The sequence below is a fragment of the Myxocyprinus asiaticus genome, chromosome 34, assembly GCF_019703515.2.
Source record: "Myxocyprinus asiaticus isolate MX2 ecotype Aquarium Trade chromosome 34, UBuf_Myxa_2, whole genome shotgun sequence".
NCBI lineage: Eukaryota > Metazoa > Chordata > Actinopteri > Cypriniformes > Catostomidae > Myxocyprinus > Myxocyprinus asiaticus.
The window spans coordinates 16,928,935-16,951,961 of NC_059377.1; the positions used below are offsets into that span (position 1 = coordinate 16,928,935).

The 23,027-nt window shown below is 38.2% G+C and overlaps 2 protein-coding genes across 3 annotated transcripts; one reads left to right on the forward strand and one right to left on the reverse strand.

Moving 5' to 3' along the window:
* Window positions 1-251: 251 nt before the first annotated feature.
* LOC127425195 (uncharacterized) lies at window positions 252-11,454 on the reverse strand. 2 transcript variants are annotated; one of them, XM_051670909.1, is made up of 2 exons: window positions 11,362-11,454; window positions 252-6,626 (listed from the first exon to the last, which is right to left on the reverse strand). In XM_051670909.1, the coding sequence occupies exon 2, from the start codon at window positions 6,179-6,181 to the stop codon at window positions 5,336-5,338; it is 846 nt and encodes a 281-aa protein (XP_051526869.1). In that variant the 5' UTR covers window positions 6,182-6,626; window positions 11,362-11,454; the 3' UTR covers window positions 252-5,335. The 2 variants fall into 2 exon arrangements, with proteins under 2 accessions (XP_051526869.1, XP_051526868.1); XM_051670908.1 differs by lacking the exon at window positions 11,362-11,454 and adding an exon at window positions 10,818-10,919.
* A 5,153-nt stretch (window positions 11,455-16,607) lies between these two features.
* On the forward strand, window positions 16,608-22,013 carry LOC127425162 (protein FAM8A1-like). The gene is given in 6 exon segments (XM_051670854.1): window positions 16,608-17,316; window positions 17,831-17,951; window positions 19,506-19,559; window positions 19,561-19,627; window positions 19,821-19,960; window positions 20,123-22,013. Coding segments are annotated over 6 exon segments (726 nt in total). The 5' UTR covers window positions 16,608-17,117; the 3' UTR covers window positions 20,268-22,013.
* The last annotated feature ends 1,014 nt before the right edge of the window (window positions 22,014-23,027 follow it).

Sequence of the window (23,027 nt, forward strand, 5' to 3'; positions counted from 1 at the left end):
TGTCTGTATTCTAGCTGTGAATTATTCAATGCAGATCTTCAAGCTCTGCAGACAATCTAATCGTTTCTGTTTTCAACTGTGTATGGTCCCTATGCAGATCAGCTAGCTCACTTTTTCCGATTAACAATTTTTATTGATTCACATATATGTAACTCATAAGACAAAACATATATGCATAGAATCAAACTTAACCCCAACTATTACCCATCCCAATCCCACCCTAACCCCAACAACATAACAGTGGTCCCAAATGACATAGACACACACATGCACAAAAAAATAAAATAAATAAACAGATAAACACAACAACAATAATCACATATCCACAAATTGGCATCACCAGCAGGTGGGTGTGTCTTTAAGACCAAGCCTATACAATTTATAGGGGGTCCAATAGAACCGATGTAAAATCTTGAATTGTATAAGGTGCACCCTTGCATCTCTAGATGCAGTTTTTATGTTTTTTAATCCTAGCCCATTCTCCCTCCTCCAATTCTAAGTTTAAATCTTTCTCCCATAATCTCTTGAGAGTGGTTGAGACTCCATCCCCCAGACTCTGAATTAGCAGTGAGTAATACACTGATGCCTCATGACCTTTTCCAAAAGCAGAAATCATCTTTCCCAGAGTATCTGCTGCTTTAGGTGGGTGTATGCTATTCCCAAAAATAGTACAGAGCAAGTGGCATAGCTGAAGATACCTAAAAAACTGAGATCTGGGGATCCCAAAATATTGAACCAAATTTTCAAAGGATCTCATCACACCACTCTCATAAAGATCACCGAGTGTATTAACCCCCCTCGCAATCCACTCCAACCAACAAAAAGGGGACTTATTAATGCATAGTTTAGGGTTTAGCCATAGGCTCGAGGCAACATTTAGATAAATATTTGAATTAAACACTCTGGACACTTTTGTCCATACTGAGTGCAAATGTGAAATAATGGGGATTTAACTTCTCTGGTTAGATTGGCAGAAAGGCTTTGCAATGGCAAAATAGGGGAAAGAACTTCTTGTTCAATGCAGAACCAGGGAGGGGCTCTTTCAGGTGGAAGCAACCAATGAGCCAAATGTCTGAGACCGAACGCATAATAATAAAACACAATTTTGGGTAGGCATAGCCCACCTTTGTCAATCGGCTTATGTAGCTTAATAAAATGTAATCTTGGGCATTTTCCACTCCAAATAAAAGATTTCGCTATGCTCTCAAATTGCTTGAAATAAGAGAGGGGGACATCTACCAGGAGAGACTGTAGCAGGTAGTTAAATTTTGGAATAAAGTTCATTTTAATAACATTAACCTTCCCAATCATCGATAAATGTAATGAAGCCCACCTGTCTACATCACTCAAAATCCTTTTTATTAAAGGGTCAAAATTAACTCTAACTAAATCAGACAAATTTGTTGGTAATAAAATACCCAAATACTTAATGCCCTGTTTGGGCCACTGGAAGGCGCCTGGCTGGAAGGCCGTTACTGGACAGTACACTGTCAGAGCCAAAGCTTCGGATTTAGACCAGCTGACTTTGTATCCTGAGAATTTGGAAAAGGAATGAATAATTCTGTGGAGGCAAGGCATAGACTTAGTAGGGTCAGAGACGAATAATAAAACATAATCTGCATAATGCAGAAGCTTATGCACCACGCCTCCCGACATCACCCCTGGAAAATGATTCTCCTTTCTTATTGCGGCTGCTAATGGTTTCAGGGCAAGACAGAACAATAATGGGGAAAGAGGGAAACCTTGCCGGGTGCCCCTATTCAGAGTAAAATAATCTGAAATTAATCCATTTGTTTATACCGCCTGTAACGTATGCTGCTGGCAATGGCAATGACAAAGATGATGATGAAGTGTAGAGAGAACCCAAGTGCAGTTTATTTACAAACGTGATAATCCAAAAAACCCTAACTATAAATGTGAAAGAAAACATAAAACATGAACATCGACTTGACTATGGCTTGACTTGACTACAAAGTTACATTCAATACTTGACAATTAGACAATGCAAACATGAGGGCTTAAATACAAGACATGGGAGAACATAAACGAATGAACAAACAGAACTCTGACAAGATAATTAAACAATAAACCAATGAAAACATGACACATGTACATGGAGGAAAAACATGAAATCACATGACAAGGGAACAGGAACTAAACTTTTCAAAATAAAAGACATGAATCACCTGATCTATATGTATAAGAGATGTCATAACTTTACATAATCGGTTAGCCAAAATTTTAGCCAAAATCTTTACATCTAGCAAGATCAGGGAAATTGGATGATAACTCTTACACTCACTTGGATCTTTGTCTTTTTTAAGAATCAGACTGATCTGGGCTTGCGTCATGGTTGGCGGAAGCTTTCCATTCTTTAATGATTCCGAATAAACTTTGCCAATTCTGTAGCATGAGATCTAAAAAATTCAGCAGCAAAGCCATCTGGCCCCGGATCCTTGCCTGTAGGTAAGGCCTTAAGTGCCTCATCAAGTTCCTCCAAGTTTATCTCAGAATCAAGATAGTTTTTTTTGCTCAGTCATCAATTTAGGGAATTCTAATGGTTCCACAAAATTTCTAATATCATCATCAGTAGACGAAGACGTTGAACTATAGAGATCAAGATAGAATTCTTTAAAGGCATTGTTAATATCAATGGCTGAGGTAATAATTTCACCACCAGCAGATTTCACTGAAGGAATGGTAGAAAAAGACACTCTCTGCTTTATATATCTGGCCAAAAGCTTCCCTGCTTTGTCCCCTGACTCAAAATATGACTGTCTTACCTGAATAACCAAAACTCCACTTTCCGCGACAAAAGAGCATTACATCTGTATTTCAAACAGATCAATTCTCTGAGGCCATTAGATGACATTCGGCACTTCAGCTCTGCCTCGACACTTTTAATATTCCTTTCCAACTCCACTAGTTCTCGTGCTTTGGATTTTTTGGTGAATGAGGCATACTGTATGATCCGACCCCTGAGGACCAATTGTTCTCCATATAGACATTGATTTCAGTCTTTAACATTTGTTGGAAATCAGGATTTTGCAAAAGGGATACATTAAAGCGCCAACTATATGATTTCTTTTTCTCCGTATGTGGCAACACCTCTAAACTCACCAGGGCATGATCTGAGACTAAAATGTTTCCAATTGAGCAATTGACAACAGATGAAATGAGGGACTTAGATATATTAAAAAAAATCTATTCTAGAATAAATCTTATGGACTGATGAAAAAAATGTATAGTCTCTACCAGATGGGTTCAAAAGTCGCCAAACATCTGCCAGACCAAGATTTTTATACATCCTGTGAAGTGTCACTGTTGCTCTAGGGGGCTTACACACTTTTGCTTCACTATGATCAAGGACTGAAATCATCAACAGATTAAAGTCTCCTCCCAATATTATATCATGAGGGGTGCCAGCGGTTTGCAACATCCCTTCAAGATCTATAAAAAAGCCCTGATCTTCAGCGTTAGGTGCGTAAATATTAGCCAAAATCAACCTTTGCCCCTGAATTTCTGCTAGAACAACAATGCCCCTTCCTGATTTATCTTTAATCTGTTTGAGGCATTTGAATTACAGATGTTTATTTATCAATATAATGACCCCCCTACTCTTACTTGAGCCAGCACTAAAGAAAACATGCCCACCCCATATCTTCCCAAATCTTTCAGCTTCCTGTGGGGAAAGATGTGTTTCTTGAAGAAATACTATATCATATTTCTTACGTTTAAGAAAAGAAATAACCTTCCTTCTTTTTATGGGGTGCCCCAACCCATTCACATTCCATGTGGAGAAAGATATCCCACTCATATTAACAAATGACATTTGATATAATAGAAAAAATTAATTGTGTGTCAAAAACAAGATTACAAAGACCACATTTCAACATCAATGCAACAGTCAAATCCCGAACTTTCCCCAGAACAAAACAAACAGAAAAAAGAAAAACATGCGCATTAACCCCACGCACGACAGCGCCAACCAGCGTCAATCCCTCTAAACTCAAAAGGTCCATGTACGCATACGAGAACCCCCACGACAACTTTGCCAATGGATTGCTCAAGTCCGGTGCTTCTATACAGATTTTGTGAGGCAAAAGTACATAACAGAAAATACTTTGTAAAACAGACCCCAGCCAACATGCAGAACAAACAGAAAGAATGTGTAGATTAATTCACAGAACTGTCTTGAAGGTGTGTTCCTCCACAAAACAAACTCCAGCCGATATAAAGCTGTTCAGTTTCCTCAGACAGACAAACAATTGTTCAGTGAGCCGGCTGTTATGAGTGCAGCAGATGACGTAATCATTCCAATGTCCTGTGAAAATACTCCACAAAAACAAACTCCAGCCAACAGGAGGCATAAGTTCAAAGAACAAACAGATTCATCCATAACTGTCCCAAAGTAGTGTTATTCCACAAAACAAGCTCCAGCCACTACGCAGAACCAGCACAAAAAGAAACAAAATAGACATCCCGGTTCCTCGGATGATCAAGAGTCAAATTCACTCGGAGGCCGCATAAAAAAATACATCACGACTTAGTCCGTCAGCTTTATAAAAGACATCTTTTGTGTGGGCATGTGGATATTTTGCAGTCATCTATAGTGTCCATTCACAATCTGGCTGGGAACTTCAGTGTAAAAGCTCCCGTCAATGCAAAAGTTTCTTGAAGGAGTCATTCCACAAAACAAACTCCAGCCGCTAGGTGGAGGCAACGCAGAAAGAAACAAAAATGGCGCCCAGCTTCCTTAAACAGTCGAGTTATGTACTGCGAGTCAGTCCACTCACATAAGTTACATGCTATGGTTTACTCACCCATAGTTTCTATAAAGGACAGTGCTTTTTTGGGGCATAAAAATACGGAGGGTTTGCTGCCGGCTACCGAGAGCCGGAGGAACCGCGGCCGTCTGCTGGGAAGGGGAGGAGCGGTTCCATCTGCCAGGGGAAGGAGGACTCACTGCCGTCTGCCAGGGGAGGATCAAGCTGGTGTCTGCCAGAGGGCGGAGGAGTGGTTGAGGGCCAGGCGCTAGTGCGTCCGGGAGCTGGTGAGCAAGTTTTCTCACTCCTTGTCCTCTCTCTCTCTGTCTCTCCGCTCACCCTTTTCCTCTAGTGCTGCATGCTGGAGAGGAGCCTAGCCTACAGCCTGAGAAGGACTGGTCTAGGAAGGACACACAGCCTAACTAGGCTGCAGCCTACTGATTGAAAACCACCCAGTGAGATAGTTCTCTCAGTTGCATTAATCCTTAACCATCATCCTTATCTGAATCTGTTAGATACAATGTCTATGAGTATTCACTGTTAAAGTTATTATATCATTAGGCATCCTTTCATATACGGGAGACTATGGTGTAGCTTCCAGTTGGGTGATGTTCTGTCTGCACCTTCGCGAGTGGCTGAATAGTCCGACTCTTGAATGACAGTCTCTGCCGCATCTGCTGCAAATGAATGATGGCGACACCTGCTGAGGCTGCCAATGTTTTTACTTCCTCCTTGCTTTTTTTGTGTCTGGCCTCCTCGGCTTTCTGTATGCCCTTTCTGACAGCAAGGTGCCAAGCGGAGCGGTCGTCTGCGCTACTTTCCCACATGATGATGTTGGACAGCTTCATATCTTTCTTACAGATGTCTTTGTAGCACAGAAGTGGGCATCTAGTTGGCCTTGAGCCCTCTACTAGCTCACTGTATAGTAAGTCCTTGGGAATGCGACCTTGTTTCATTCTCCTGATGTGGCCAAGCCATCGAAGGTGCCTTTTGCTGAGAGTGGTGAACAAGCTGTTCATGCTAGCACGTTCCAGAACCTCTGAGTTGGGTACTTTGTCCTGCCACTGAATGCACAGAATGCGCCGCAGGCACCTCAGGTGGAAGCTGTTGAGTTTCCTCTCATGTCTCACGTAAGTGGCCCATGTCTTGCTGCTATAGAGGAGCGTACTGAGCACGCAGACCTTGTAGATGAGCAGTTTGTTGTATTCCGTGAGATTTGGGTTGTTCCAGACCCTCTTTTTCAGTCTGACCATGGCTGCTGCTGCCTTGGTAATCCTGCTGTTCACCTCTGTATCGATGGAGAGCGAAGTGGAGATGGTTAACCCAAGGTAGGTAACATTCTCAACAACTTCCATTTTGTACCCATCAATGACGATGGTGGGGGGGTGGGGGGGATAGACTGCATCCTGGGCCATAATGTTGGTCTTCTTCAGACAGATGGTCAGTCAAAACTCCTTGCAGGCATGGGAAAGGAGATTGACAAGCTGCTGCAGACCGTCTTCCATGTGTGATGTCAAGACAGCGTCATCGGTGAAGAGCATATCACAGATGAATACCTCTGCGACTTTAGTCTTAGCGCGGAGACTGAAGATGTTTAACAGCATGCCGTCATCCCTGGTGTGAATGTAGACTCCCTTGCTGCAGTCCCTGAAGGTGTATTGGAGGAGCATAAAGAAGAAGATGCCGAAGAACATTGCCGCAAGGACACAGCCTTTTTTGACTCCACTGCCAACTGTGAAGGCCTCTGGTGTTGCGCCGTTAAAGCAGATCATGCTGTGCATGTTCTTGTGGAATGAGGTGATGATGGCTAGCAGTCATGGAGGGCAGCCAATCTTCTGCAGTAGCCTGAAGAGTCCGCTCCTGTTGACCAGGTCAAAACATGTAAAAGCATTATTTTGGTAAAGGTACATTTATTAAGATGTATATATATTATTTTAACTCTATTTCATTACACATATATAATTTTAAATATCACATGTATTTTACTATTCATTTACAATTATTTATGTTATAATCTTCATATTTAGTTATTTAGTTCGTTTTTTGGGTCTCTGTTTAACTAACTGGATAATTAGAAACAGGACATCAAATAAGGCCAGTACACAGGACACAGTATTATAAACATGTAGGTATTATACCTACTGTACTTGTTGGTTTGTTACTCATTAGTTTTGTCTGTTTAAAACAGGTTAACAAAAATCAGATTCAAAATGGATTAATGATCTTGAAGAGTGTACAGTATGTATGTATGTATACAGCATGTGAATTTGTTATTAAATACATTGGCCAAATGTTCGTATTTTTAAAACTGTGTTAGTGTAATGTGTTTTTGTTATATTCACTGCCATTCAAAAGTTTGGGATCACTTGACTGAAATGTTCTCATGATCTTAAAAACCTTTTTGATTTGAAGGCATATGCTTAAATGTTTGAAATTAGTTTTGTAGGCAAAAATATAATTGTGCCAACATATTAATTTATTTCATTACAAAACTAAAATTTTATTTAAAAAAAAAAAATTTTTTTGAAATGGATGACTTTGACCGAATAATTAAGAAAAGCAGCTAATAAGTGCCCAGTACTGATGGGAACTCCTTCAATACTGTTTAAAAAGCATCCCAAGGCGATACCTCAAGAAGATGGTTGAGAAAATGTCAAGAGTACATTTCTGCAAATTCTAGGCAAAGGCTGGCTACTTTGAAGATATAACATAGTTTTGATTTGATTTTTTTAGTCACAACACAATTCCTATAGTTCCATTTCTGTTCTTCCATAGTTTTGATGATTTTACTATTATCCTTAAATGTGATAAATAATAATAATAAAAGAATGAGTAAGTGACCCTAAATTCTGGCCGGTAGTGTATGTGGTGCCCTCTTATGGTACAGCAGGCTTTGTCAGGATCATGTACATGGTTATACAATTTACACAGAAATTTATAACCTTTATATTTGCAAAATGTCATATTCATGAGATATAATTATCACACTTAATTCCAATTTAGCACAGTTTGTAGTTTAACATAACACACATTGTAAGGAAAGATCAGTAGAAAATATATTTTTGTGTTCCATGGGAGAAAGAAAACAATATAGGTTTGCAACAAAATGACAACATTTTTATTTGGGATGAACTGTTGCTTTTAACTCAATATGGGTGGATGTGTCATGAAATGTTTTCCCTGATTTTTTTGGATGTAGAGTCTTCAAATGATTTCCATCCTTCTCCCCTCTATTCTCTGAGGACATGTGACCTATAATCCCAGACAGAACACTGCTCAGTGTGGAGCCTCCATAGTACAACATCAAAAAGGGGCTGGTTAAAACAGATGTTCAATCTACATAACTGTAGATGGGGTTACCCAAAGTCACAATGGTAACAGAGCATGATTGTGATTTTAAAATCTTCACAATCAGACCTTATTGAGGGCCAAATCCACAATCTATGTGTTGCCTTAACTGTTAGACTTCCACTATCCCAATTTGAGACAGATCTCACTGTGAATTCAAAGACAGGAGGTTCTAAGTTCTGCTGCTGATATCGGTCTCTGCTTACTGAAATCTGAACCACTGACCCCAGTGACCAAAGCTGGAAGTGTTGTTGACCAGTTTCCAGGTGAAATGACCACAGGGTGGTGTCAAAAGTGAGTTGTATCTTTAGTACGGAATTTTCCGGAAATAAAGAAGTACCTGAATATAAATAAAAACTGAATATAGGTCAAAATTGCATTGCTGAGAGAGAGAGAGAGAGAGAGAGAGAGAGAGAGAGAGAGAGAGAGAGAGAGAGAGAGAAAAGAAGATAAGTAGCAGTGGTGTTTAAGTCGCAATGACAGAGGTTGTATCCGGTGGGCATTAGGACCCGGGAGTCAACGACTTCCCTTCCCTACAGCTGCTCAGCATGTCAAGATGTGTTTCGTAAAGATTACCTCAGGATCTATGCATTGCATTACAGTGTTTTGGGCTTGTTTGAATCGAGAGCATCTGCTTTTAAGTAATCCTGTGTAACAGTTTTTCATATTTTGTTTATGTTTCATGAAAAAAAGAATGCAACCAATAAGCCACAAACATGTTATGTTTATAACATATGTAACTCGGTGCTGTAGCCTATACAAATAAACAGCTTTTAGTAAAACATTTACATTTACTCGTTTAGGAGAGGCTTTTATCAAAAGCAACTTACAGCAATTTGTCATACAAAAGTCAACAATATCTGCAGTATCACACTGCCAAGTTCCCAGAGTAGTTAGAGTAGTATAGAACCTAGCGCAGAAGAAAGAGACAGACAAGGAAAGGTTTTATTTTTTTTCATCAAATAATTAAATTAAATAGTAAATGCTATTACTGTGGACTGGTTAAGAGCTCTAGGAAGAGATATGTTTTCAGCTGTATTCTGAAAGTTGAGATGGTTTCAACAGACTGGGTGGAGGTTGGAAGCTCATTCCACCACAGAAGTACAGAGAAAGTAAATTATTGTGAAATGGACTTTGTGCCTTAATGCAATGGGACCACCAGGTGCCACTCATTCATTGACCGCAGAAAGCGAGTGGGGGCATAGACCTGGAAGAGTGAGTTGAAGTAGGAAGGTGCTGTTCCATTGGCCAGAGCCATTAATTTGATGCTGGCAGATACAGGTAGCCAGTTTAGTGAAATTAAGTGTGGGGTGACGTGAGCCCTCTTTGGCTGATTGAAGACCAGACGTACTGCTGTGTTCTGGACCATCTGCAGTGGCTTAATCATGCTAGCTTGAAGGCTAGCCAACAGAGCATTACAGTAGTCCAATCTTGAAATGACCAGAGCTTGGACCAGGAGCTGCGCAGCATATTCAGACAGGAAAGGTCTGATTTTCCTGACATTGTAAAGCGTGAACCTGCAAGACCGAGCAGTTGATGAGAGGTGGGCGGTGAAGTTAAGCTGGTCATCAGCCACCATTCAAAGTGGTGTACTTGAAATTGAAGTAAGATGAATGGTGAGGTTGTAGTCAACAGATGGGTTGGCTGATATCACAAGGAGTTCTTTCTTGGAAAGGTTCAGCTGAAGGTGGCGTTTCTTCATCCAGGCCGAGATCTCCGAGAGGCAGGCAGAGATATGAGCTGAGAGAGAGGGGTAGTTAGGCTTGAACGACAGGATGCGTACCATCTGCATAGCAGTGATAGGAGAAGTCATGTGCCTTTATGATTGGTCCGAGTGATGTTGTGTAGATTGAGAAGAGGAGAGGTTCAAGCACTGATCTCTGAGGAACACCAGTAGTTAGCTGGTGCGACTTGGACACCTTTCCTCTCCAGGAGACCTTAAAGGATCTGCCTGTGAGGTATGACTCAAACCATCCAAGCACAGTTCCTGCGATGCCCTGGTTGGAGAGGGTGGACAGGAGGAGGTAGTTGTTCACTATGTCAAAAGCAGCAGACTGGTCAAGGAGAATGAGGACAGATGACTTGGAGTTAGCTCTCACCAGTCGCATGGTTTTAGTTACTAACAAGAGGGCAGTCTCCTTTGAATTCATCTTTTTGAAGACAATATGCTTGTTGTATTCTATTCATTCATTAACTTTAATGACTGTGGATGCACTAATTGCCCGATTCACTGACTGAATGTTTTTACTAGGAGTGTGATGAGATGTCATTTTGTGAGCATGTGAAGAGTTGCGTTTGACAGCGGTCTAGAGTTTGTTAGCACAATATTGTAATGGACAGAATATTTAAACTGGTTGCATAAAAACTTTGTAAAGGCAAAACACTCGTCTCAATGACTGATGTTTTCATCTTTTTGTGTGTAAGCATATGTGTTTTGATGTGTAGCATGTTTGATTGCTCAACATCAATTGCGTATAAATTATGTAAATAACTCGCTTTTGACTATAAGTTGCAGGACCTTTTGGATGATGAAAAAAAAAGACTTATATTCCAGAAAATACGGTAAATTATGTAAATATAGTCAACAGAAATGCATATTTTATTAACTCTACTTCCTTAGCCAAACTCCCACCCTAAACCTAATCATCAAAGGGGTTAAAATGTAATTTTAGAGCAAAAATTAAATCTTTGAATTGTGCTTACCATTGTATAATGAATGCAGTTTCTTCCTGGTTTCCAAAGAACCTGAACTTGTGTCTCGGAGATTGCTCACACAACATGCTATCAGTAGCACCACAGGGCAATGTAAACACAATTGGATCCATGCAAAATGTCAGATGGGAGACGGCACATGTCAGTAATTAATTCTGCAGAATGGGGTTGATTTAAGGGTATATGAACATTTAGAAGTAGAGTATCAACTTCCTGTTTGTTCATGTTGCACAATTTCTATAGAGCATACCAAATTTTACAAGTAAAACGTGTATTGCTGTCTTTAATGCAACATGGAAACTTTAGAATAATTTTTTTATTTTAGGCTGTGGTTCAGGATCTGGTGAACAGTGTGAATCTACCCATTTGGGAGCAGATAAGGCATGAAAAGTGGATCTTTGGAATTTTATTAAGAATTCATTTTAGACTTAGTTTGAAGAACATAGTACTGCAGCTCAGATAAGAAGATGAGCATGTAGGAGTAAAAACTCCTTTAACCCATCCTGCCTTTGGAATGGAATATTAATCTACTTACTGTAGGTCTCTAAAGTGCAGAGCATTCTGGCAGTCCTCTTACCCTATTAGCCCGTCAGTGAAATGCCTGCTATGTCCTGAATGCGCAAAGTTCTCCAAACCCTTTCAGTCAGTGTCTTTGTTTTCAACTGATCAATTTCAATACATGTCAAGCAATGAAAAAGTACTTTTTCCTGTTGGAGAGGAGGAGGGAGTTTTGACGTGTGCATTGTACAAGTGAGCATAATAGGTAATGTGTTACCTGTTTTCATATTAAATACAAGCATGTCTATGTGTTTTTATTTTTTTAGAGCATGAGTTTTAAGAGCAATTTTTCCTTCAACCCCCTTTATTTACTTTCAAACACGTACTTCCACACACTGTAGGGGGAGATAACACAGGGTTGTGATAGTTTAGAGGAAAAAGGAAGCAATAAGTCATTCACTGACCTTCTTCTTGATGCTTGTAAACAAAGCACTTACGATTGTACTTGAATTTAACCCCTGCAATCACAGGGATTGTGATTTATATGAAATAACAAACTGGATTTGGGGTTAATTTGTGTGGAGTTCACCAACATATCAGAACTGAGCAAAAGAGCCACACGACAGATCAATGTTATTTCAAGGATGACAAATTTAACCCATTAGCATGATTGTTACTCAGTGCTCAAAACATTGTCTAAATCTGGAATACAAAGTGACTTTGAAGTTAAAGCTGCTTGTCTTGGGCTTTGTCTGCACACAGCTGCAAGTAGAGCAAACAAACATTTTCAATGGGTCAGATGTTCTGGAATGCTTTATGGCTTTTCCCACGGCTAACTTTTGATCTGGAAAAGCCAACGGAGAAGTGACTCATGTGATTAGACAGACAGGGCCACATATAGGGCTGAGAGGTGCACTGACTGAGTCACAAAAAGGTAGGTGGTAGGAGGTATATGAGCTGTGACTGCATGACACCAAGCCCTTTACATTAGTGGTCACCTCTGAAATGTTGGAAAGTAGACATAATTAACTTAATGGGGTCTCGGTGTCAAATACAAATGGCTACAAATCCTAAGGTAAAGGGATTTGTATTTTCTTCTTTTCAAGTATGTAATCAGCCAACTTACTGAAGCAGAAAAGGGGCCCGATCTGTTTTACCTTTTTATAGATCAATTTTTCCTTCATTGTTTATTTGATATATGTGTAGTTGAGAGGAAATTCCTATGGGAAGTTGACATGTCCTGCAGTGTGACATGCTATACTCTATGTAAAACAATTTCAAACAGAATTTTGCTAATTCTTTTATAATAAATATGACCATATCAATTGAGAAACTACATGGAATAGTTGTACCCTAAAAAATGTATTTGTCACACCGCAGGACCATTTAAACTGAACTTAAAAAGGCAAAAAGGTGATATATATATATATATATATATATATATATATATATATATATATATATATATATATATATATAAAGAATAGGTGACCAGTCTCAACACCTAAGATGTACCATTATGCATTCAATATATATTGTAACCTAAAATCTTGATGTTGATTAAACATGTTCATTGACATATTATGCATCAATGACAATTATTTGTTTATCAGGAACATACACTCACTTAGCACTTTATTGGGAACACTTTGGTCCTAATAAAGTGCCTGACATGGTCTTCTGCTTTTGTAGCCCACCCGCTACAAGGTTTGACGTGTTGTTGTGTCAATTGTACAGAGAGGTTATCGGAGTTACCGTAGCTCGAACCAGTCTGGCCATTCTCTGTTGACCTCTCTCATCTGCAAGGCGTTTCACAGAACTGCCGCTCACTGGATGTTTTTTGTTTGTTTTTGGCACTATTCTGAGTAAATTCTAGAGACTGTTGTGCGTGAAAATCCCAGGAGATCAGCAGTTACAGAAATACTCAAACCAGCCTGTCTGGCACCAACAATCATGCCATGGACGAAATCACTGAGATCACATTTTTTCCTCATTCTGATGGTTTATGTGAACATTAACTGAACCTTCTGACCCATATCTGAATGATTTTATGCATTGAACTGCTGTCACACGATTGCATGAATACGTAGATGTACAGGTGTTCCTAATAAAGTGCTCTGTAAGTGTATTTTGTCATGTAATGGGTTAAATATGTATTACAATGGTTTTAAACATGGTAATGCAACAAAAAGTAAAAATTACTCTCACAATAGCATGTGCTCCTTTTTTTGTGGTCAAATCTCAGTATGAATGTGCTGACATCACATGACTTCCTGGACCTTGAGTCAGCATTCTTTGACCATATTCTCTTTTTAAGCATTCTTAACATCAACATTAAATATAGACTATAGAGTAAAACTTTGCAGAGGCTGCAGAAGTCTAGGTATGTGATTAAGAGAAACAAAGTCAGCAGGTCAGCAAAGAAAACGTGTATCACTGCAGGTTGCGAAAACATGGATATGCTCTCTCAAACTAATTAGAATGAATAATTATAGTGAATAAATATTAACTTTATCTCAGACTTTTTTTCTTCTTCTATATTTGACACAGATAAACTTTTTTTTTTTTTCTGTCCCATTTAGAACTTTTAACACTGCTGTACAACACAACTTCAGTCATGAATTAATAAAATGTAGAAAATACTTCTTTGACTCTGAATGTTTCTCAAAATTGTTGAGCCAACCGACCCTGGTCTCCCTGACTACCTAATAGGATTTTTTTTTTAAATAGATTTTTTCCATGATTAATCCAAGTATTCTTAAAAGACGTAGATTTTCTGCTGTTTTTACATGTGGGAAAGTTGATTCCAATATTTGGGTGTAAGGACAGCATTGCTGTAGTGCAGGGGCAACAGGGTAGAGGCTGTGACAAAGCATACTGTAGGGGAGTCTGTGTGCAATCACACTGTTATGCTGTGATTATTCAGCCACATAAATTGGAATAATGCATAAAATTGTGTAGCTAGATTATTAAACATTTAAAAGGCTCATAACGTTTCATAATTGCACTGACAATTTGCTGAAAAATGACACAGAGGTCAGCAGACACTAAGGGCAAACGAGGACTGATGAAATTTTTTGCCTCCACCCGCCCTGAACAGACGTTGCATAGATAGTCAACTGTTGACACAATCTTAACAGTAACAAAGTTCAAGACAGACAATGGATTTGAGCACCACTTATCTTGCATCTACACTATAAAAAGTTTAAATTAGTAATACAAATGAAAAAGAATGTAAAAAAGAATGCTAAAATGTGAAAAAGAAACATTTGGGTGAATCATCACATAATGTTTAGATTTAACTTATTTTTGTTAAATACATTTGAGTGCTTATGTTTCATTTTATGTCGATTCATGTGTATTGCATTGTTTTAGTGTCATGTGTGTTACCCTGATGGCATTTTGTCTTTGTGTGGTTAACATTCTACACTGCCTATGTTATTAACCCCTTGTATTTCTTTATGAAGAGAATGGGCCCTCTGCTTGAACCGCTGGAAGGGTCAAGCCACGCAGATCCTATGATTATATGTGTATCATCAGCAGACAGATACATTCACACACCTCGTCCGTAATCCTCAGCCGTTGGCAGGTTTCATGGAGGTCAGCGTTTGCTAGCCACCTTTTATTTTACCCTGATTATTTCTGCGCAAGTCAACTCACGTCCTGTCAGGAGTAATCATCCTCACATGGGCTGATTCTGTTCCGCCTGGGGGCTTCCATTCAGGGCCAAGCACAGTCACTAGGCTGGCCAGACCTTACTCACAGGCCCAGGTCAGCCAAGTCAGCAATTACACCACCAATAGAGAATGAGGGCAACACAGAGAAATAAAATACAACACATCTTTTAACAGCTGGCCACCAAAACAAGCGTCCAGAGAAAAACAAGGTTATTTCTGGAGGAAGGCTTTTGAAGCTGTCTGCATTTGACCCTGTTGCACTAACATGTGGATGTCTAAACAAGCACAGTTATACCCAGCAAGCCAGTATAAATCCCTTCTGTGTGCACAGAATTAGGACTGGTTACAAATAATCAGTTTTTCCCAGTTCATTCCCCCATCTCTTTTGCTCTCTTTAAATCAGAACGTAACTTTTAGGTTCTAAAAACACTTAGGTTTAATAATCTATGTCATTATATTTATTTTGGTGTCTATTTAATAATCTAGAACTCAATTCGAATTGGTGGAGAATAAACCTGTATTTGAGCTAAGAGCTGGAAAATCAATAATGTGAAAGACATTGCCGCCACCTAGTGGTTATCAAAAATACGTTTTTGAGATGTAACTACATCTTGTACTTTTTTTGTGTGCGCCTTTTAGAAGTTGCAGCTCAAAAAAATAAATAAATAAATAATAATAATAATAATAATAATAATAATTAAAAAAAACTAGAAAATAAATATTTAAATATATCTCAACAGATGGCTGTTTACATTCTCTAATTACTTTACCATTAATGTATACATAGTTATTGTAATCATAAATGTATTGTAATTATTTGTAGCTTAATGTGTGGCCATTAAAATTAATAATCAAAACCACTGTCAGATAACTGTGGTACTACTTTTGTAGCTCTCTTATATTTATTTAAAACAAATTACTGTGTTATGAGATATTTCACCTATGTACATGAAGATTTAGGTTAAAGAAATGTTCCAGGTCCAGGTCCAACTCTTGACAGCAGGTGTGGTGTTGTTGATTACCACAAAAAAAAAAAAAAAAAAAAACAAAAAAAAAAAAAAAAAATATATATATATATATATATATATATATATATATATATATATATATATATATATATATATATATATATTTACTTGTCCCTCGTTTACTAATAAAAAAAGAAGTCACGTACAGAAAGGTGCTAATAATGGAAATTAAAATATACGCTGTTTAAAAAAATAGAGCCAGTCACAAGATTTAAGCATTATGTAAGCATTATACATGATAGCATGATTTTAGTTGACAGAATCAGCGATTTACCGCGTTACAGCGTTTACCAGATACAGGATTTACCTACGTTACACCAACGTATTGGATATAACTTTATACAGATAAAGTTAGCAAGCAATTTGATCACACTAAAATCATGCTAACACATATAATGTTTACATCTTGAGGCTATACTTTTGAAACAGTCCATTTTAACATTTGTGGATTGGCCCCATTCACTTCCATTGTAAGTGCCTCAGTGTAATCTTTTTTTTTTTTTTTTTTTTTTTTTTTAAAGAAATGGAGGGACAAGTCAAAATTATTTTTTGCGGTAATCAACATTATGCCACAAATGCTGTTGCTTGAGTTTAACTTGTGTTGAACCCGGAATATTCCTTTAATCGTCTATCATCGTACCATGTCTCTTCCGTAATTATTTAGTTATGTAAATTATTTGTATGTATTGTTTTGCGTACTGTTCTTTGTGGACTGCATCATTATTTCCCACCATAGGGGTGTACAACAAAAATGATATTGTTACGTTTCGTCTCCTTGGACAACTTAAGCCTTTCATACTAGTTGCTACGATATATGTGATTATAAAAACTTTGTAGAAAAAGGATATTAGAAGCGAGAAAATAACAAAAGACGTGTATTGTCTCACAAGATACCACTTTGTGGTATCTTCCAGCTTCAGTTAGGAATTATTATGGCCGTTGCCTGAGCAGATTAGCCTCGTTAGGGAGGGGAACATCTGAATTCGATTTAAAAGTGTAGTAAACATGGCAGCCAAGAAAAGTGAGTTAGAAATAGACAAATATGAGAGTGGTGTGGTAACAACGACTGCAAGCAATTGCAGGAATGGATGAGCTGGGTGTTTATGTCAGCACCGCTGTTTCCTCTGCAGTCTGGTTGCCAGGCATCTCCATATGCCTCGACGCCTGCTGATATCGTCGCCTGGTATATCCAGATCAGCAGCACACCGTCCTCCATTCCAGCTGCCAGCACTGGCCAAACAGCGCAACCGGCGGCTGAGAGAGAACTAGCAGCAGCACAGCCGGCAGGTAGATGTCAATCAGAGGTTCTTTAGAAGAAATGGTAATTAAGTGCTTTATTAAACATACGGCAATGAAGAGTTAATGAATGTAAATTGATTTACATATTATGTCCCCTGAGTATTACATTTCTTCATAAACTTTCCTCATTTGTCATTTGCAATGTGTGTATTTGTATTTGTTGTTTACAATCTAAAATAGGGTCTGTAGTTTGCACGGGAGACCTGGCGAAATTACAGAAAAGTACAATGGTACAGCATGGTTTTCTGGTCATGTGTACCATGGTAGTGCGTGCCATGGTATTCTTTGATGTATGTTGCTGCTCAATGAACACTTTTGGACTCCACTGTGTATCAAAGTACCATGGTATTGCCATCTTATACTATAATAGTACTTTTTTGTGTGGCTGGAATGACTGAACCTTTGAGGATATATGCTGTGATTTGGCTGTTTCCAGATCTGCAAAAATCATAGTTGGCCTATTTTCTGAATTTAAGCCTGTGCCATACTGTTTTTCTTTCAGGTAGAGAGTACACCATTCCCTCTCCTCTACGTAGATTTCTGGCTGAAACTGTAGATTTTTTCATTCTGTTTTGTGTTAAAGCAACCACAGTCCTGTGGATCATGCATCTAAGTGGAATGAAGTGAGTCTGGATGTTGTTATATCCCAATAAATATTATATAGGATTTATAGATATACAGTATCCCTCTGATATCATTCTTAGACCAGCCAGTTATTATAGGCCTGTGTTAAAGGAATAGTTCACCCATAAATTATAATTCTCTCATCATTTATTCACCCTTATGCCATCTCAAACTTGCATGACTTTCTTTCTTGTGCAGAACACAAATGAAAATATTATGATGTACAGTAGATCTGAGGTGTTTTTACCCATGCAATGCAAAGTGATGAGATTGATTTTGGGTGAGAACAGACCAAATTTTTTTTAACATTTTTTTAACTCACCCAAAAGCGATCGTATCGCTTAGAAGACATGGATTAAACCAATATAGTCGTATGGATTACCTTTATTCTGCCTTTATGTCCTTTTCGGAGCTTAAAAGTTTTGGATCCCATTGACTTGCAAGTCTATGACACAATTTTTTTGTTTTGTTTTTGTTTGTTTGTTTGTTTGTTCTTGCTTAAAACCAAGTGGTGTCACTTTATTTCTACACAGATGTTTTCAGGCCTAATTTTGTATAACAAAATAAGGCCTGAAAACATCTTTTAAAATATCAGCGTTGACAAAAAGCACCACCTAGGTGTAATGTGGTAGAAATATTAATATGAATATAAAAGTCTTTCACATAGCACTTAAATGGACAAGTATATACTGTCTATAGCACAGTTCGAAAGATTTTAAAAAGAATCACAAAATGAAATATGATTTCTGTAAGTCATCAAATACAAACATCTCTTTTATGCTCTGATCACTGCTCCTGTAAGCCCCAAATAGCTAAAAACATTATATCTGCTTTTACCTTAGGCAATTTTCTAAAAAAAATAGCTGGCATTTTTACTTGTCTGTGAGCTTGCTTGGCTGAATAATCTAATGTTATATCACAGATGTCCAGAACAAAATATGCCATCCAGCAGGAAAAGCATGCAAAACAAATCATCTGAAAAATATGTATTCGACTATTGGTGATAAAATGTTATATAGCATTATATATAGCATGGTTCGTGCATGAACTGAAAATTAGACTGAATGTCTGTGGACGAGCACATCTGTGAGGGCTAAAATGCATTAGAGCACCACCTACATTTCAGATCTGTATATTGTGATGGAATGTGATGGAGAATTATTATTATTATTTTTTTTCTAGTTCTTGCTGCCATCTAGTGGAATGAAATAAGACTTTCCAAAGTGAGAGAGAGTGAACAGAACCAGAATTACATGTTTACAAAGTTAGGAGGACAATGACAAAACAAAGATTATTTTTCTTAACTTTGTTTATCATAAGACTATAAGTGCATACAATATTATATGAATTGAACTGAAAAATGCAGACGGCAGCCCAAAAATGCACCAGAGTTTAAGGGGATAGCTTTGTTTCTGTTACGCAGAAGAAAGAAAGTCATATGAGTTTGAGATGGCATAAAAAGAGTAAATGATGAGAGAATTGTAATTTTTGGGTGACCCATTCCTTTAATAACCATTGCTGACAGTTAGTATGTCCTTTAATTTTCTGGACAGAGATATTTCAAAATTCATTATGCAGTTTATAGTGGAAGAGACTGATGAGAACACCACTGGAGGACCTGCAGAAGATGATGGCGGTGGCTTTAGCATACAGAGTGCTAGTGTGTCTCTATGAAGTGAGTAAAACTTATGTCATCCATGTTGTAAGTCCACAATTACTGGCTATGTCTTTCCATCTGTTTTTAATTAAAATATTATTTTACTTATGAAGAAATCTGCTTTATCACAAAGTTCTGATGTCAGTAATTTCAGCCTTGTCATCTTGGCTGTCTCACTTAGTAACAATATTTGTTGAATCTTGCTCTGCAGATCATCTGTATATGGGGAGTTGGAGGTGCCACTCCAGGAAAGTTCCTACTGGGTCTTCGAGTTGTCACATGTGACTCAACAGTCCTGGTGCATCCCAGTCGTGTTCTGGTGGTACCAGCATCCAATGTCAGCTTATCTGCGTGAGTTATACCTATGCATTAATTAGAAGGGGCTGCAGTGTAGTTCTCATATACAGAGAAACAAAGACAAATAAAAATTCTCACAAGATGTAATATCATTTATGAAGTCCAATCTTAATGTGTTAAGATTGAAAGTAAGTTGTTTTTGTTTTTATTTTGCAGCTCCACAGTACGGGCCTTGAACAAAAACTTGTCCATCGCCATCTTTTTCCCTGTATTTATCACACTACTCTTTTTCCAGCACAACAGAACGGTTTATGATGTTGTAGCTGGAACCATTGTGGTTCGGCAGAGAAGAGCCAGATGACCAGTCTTTGTGTGTCAGTGTAAATCTGACTGACTAATATTATAAGTGGTGAAAACATGGGGCTGTTAATTTACCATGAAATGGTAACAGATGATCTCAGTATTTATTTATTTATTTTTTTCACGTGTTTGAAAAGAACATACTGCAGATTTGCACTGATGGTTAATGTATTAGTGGCATAACACTTCTGTGACCATATAGCTATTGTTTACAGCTATTGGGCCGTTCAGAGTCAGACTGAATGTGTTTTTGAGTTAAAAAAGCATTGTTGCTGCACAATGAATAGAACAGAACGCAGGTGTCTCTAGATGCATTTTTAAATATTTAAGTTCTTTTAATTTGACTCTGCTTCACGAGATGCTAAAAACTGACCTATGGGGCTGTTCACACTCGATGCGTTTTGCATCCATCTGTGCTGTTTTTCTATGTTAACATGCACTAGAAGGACGTCTTTGACCATTGCACCATATATAGCTGTTTTTTTAGAATTTGTGTCTGGTGAAAAAGAATGACAACTTTTAAAAATACGTCTCGCAACACCTGCATTCTGTTCAGTTAGTTGCGCTGCTTCTAGCTCTTTTAGAGATTAAGAACGCATACGGTCTGAATGACCCCTTAGAGATGTTACTGAGTCTTGACAATAAAAGATGCTAAAATAGAGCTTTGACGTAGACATGCTTGGAAATTTCATCTAACTGGAATGTTTAACTACAAATACCAGTTTAATCCACAAGGTTTTCATAAGGTTTCCCCAGAATCAAGGCTGATAGCCCAGACAAGTCTGTTATTTATCTCACCAAAGGCAGGGAATTGAACTTGTCATTCATTGTGTATCCGTCAACACATGCATGAAGCAGTCTGGAATGTTCCACTCCTGTTGTCAATTCAGTCAGACGCTGGTGTGCCATATGCATCACTTCATTTCTCAGGGTTTCTTAAAACCTGCTTTAAGCATCGTATTGATATTTGAAGAGTTAAGTGTTACATTTTGAGATTAACGTTAGCTACCCTACAGTATTTGGCATGTCTAACACATCAGTTGTGTTTTTCATTGTATGCATGGTTCATAAAGATACATTCAAAGCCTTGGAGTGATTGTTGGACACTGATATTACTCAGGCCCATGGAATAACATGACTGGTATTGTGCAGTATGCATAGCCTAACTGTACTCTTCCTTTATCAATGGCAGTTTTATTGTATAGTTATGTAAAAAATATGTATAAGATTAATATCTTGAATGAATTTCAGTTTGTGTGTCACATGTATTGCACAGAGAAACAGTTTACAGTAGGTTGTTATTCAAACTTGGCATGTGACTAAATGGATTTTGGTAATAGTATAGATACAGCAGTATAGATAGTAGCATAGTCCACGAACTTATATAAAATAAAACTATAAAATAAATTTCCTTCTCCTTTGACAATGTCAGTATAGAGTAAATAATGAAAAAATACACAATGAACCTGTGCGAAATGAACACAATGCTTCATGAGAACCACTAGGTGGAGATATGTGTTCATAAACACAAGTTTGACAATCACCAATTAGAAAATCACACTGTTGAATTCCTCGAAATGCACTACAAATGTCCTTTAGCATGATACCCTCGTAAAATTACAAGTCACATTCCATAGATAGTGACAGCCCACATTCTAACAAGCAGAAAACATTTCCCGAAAACAGAGATAAATGCTATTGTTCTGGTAAGAATAAATGACTGATTTAGATCTTTGGAATAAATTATACATCCATAACCTTAAGGCCTGGTTCTTGTCTTGTTTACCCATTATAGTCTCTCAGGAGGTCTTTGTGTCCCAGGAGCAATTCCTCATAATCAAAACCTTGTGGAACAAATGAAGAATACAGACATAGGGTTGTCTCAGGACAAATATGCACGCCAACATGTATTCACACACACTTAGAAAGTCCGATAAAACAACCATTTGGCACATTTCTAACAAACATTATGAAATGATGCTATGTTGTACTAAATTCATCTGAATATACATTGCGGATTTAGTCATATGTCAGCATGTCCAAAAGTATTTGCACACCCATATGTGCTAATTGAACATTTAATTTCAAAACCAATGGCATTAATTCTGCTATAACAGCTTTCACTCTTCTGGGAAGGCCTTCCATTCGGTGTTGGATTCTGTGATGTCTGCAGGAATTTTCTCCTATTCCCACACTAATGTTGGCAGATGGGGGACTGGCTTGCAGTCATTCCAATTTATCCCCAAGGTGTTCAGTGTGGTTCAGGTCTGGACTTTGTGCAGGCCAGTCAAATTCTACTTGTTAATACTTACTTTCAAACCAATTAACATCTTCAACTCTGGGGCATTTTTGGGCTACCACCTGCAATTTTCCACACTCAAATTTAAAAGCTCACCAATCACACATAATGTGGAATAATTGCCAAAAATTGGTCTCATTTTTCATTTAATTTGTTTAGCATGCAATCCACAAAACTGAAGAGGTTAAAATGACATAGAGGCCATATGATCATTAGTTTTTTGCTTATGAGACAGTTACAGTATGCAGACTTTCTTTATATGGTTTGACAGCTTGTCTCCGAGACAATGTGTCTTTACCCACCAGCAGCCCCACCCGTCTGTCTGCCAGTCATCTCTAATGTGATTTTTACTGGCTTGCACATCTGGTTTGGCTAGCCGGTGGTACTTGGCAGGGCCACTGAATTCACAGCTGCTGGCTCTTCCCACATCCTCTTCAGCAGGGATTCTGGTAAAGCCATCCC

Coding starts and splice junctions, on each gene's coding strand:
- LOC127425195 (XM_051670909.1), bottom strand. CDS start 6,181: ATGGCCCAGGATGCAGTCTATCCCCCCCACCCCCCCACCATCGTCATT.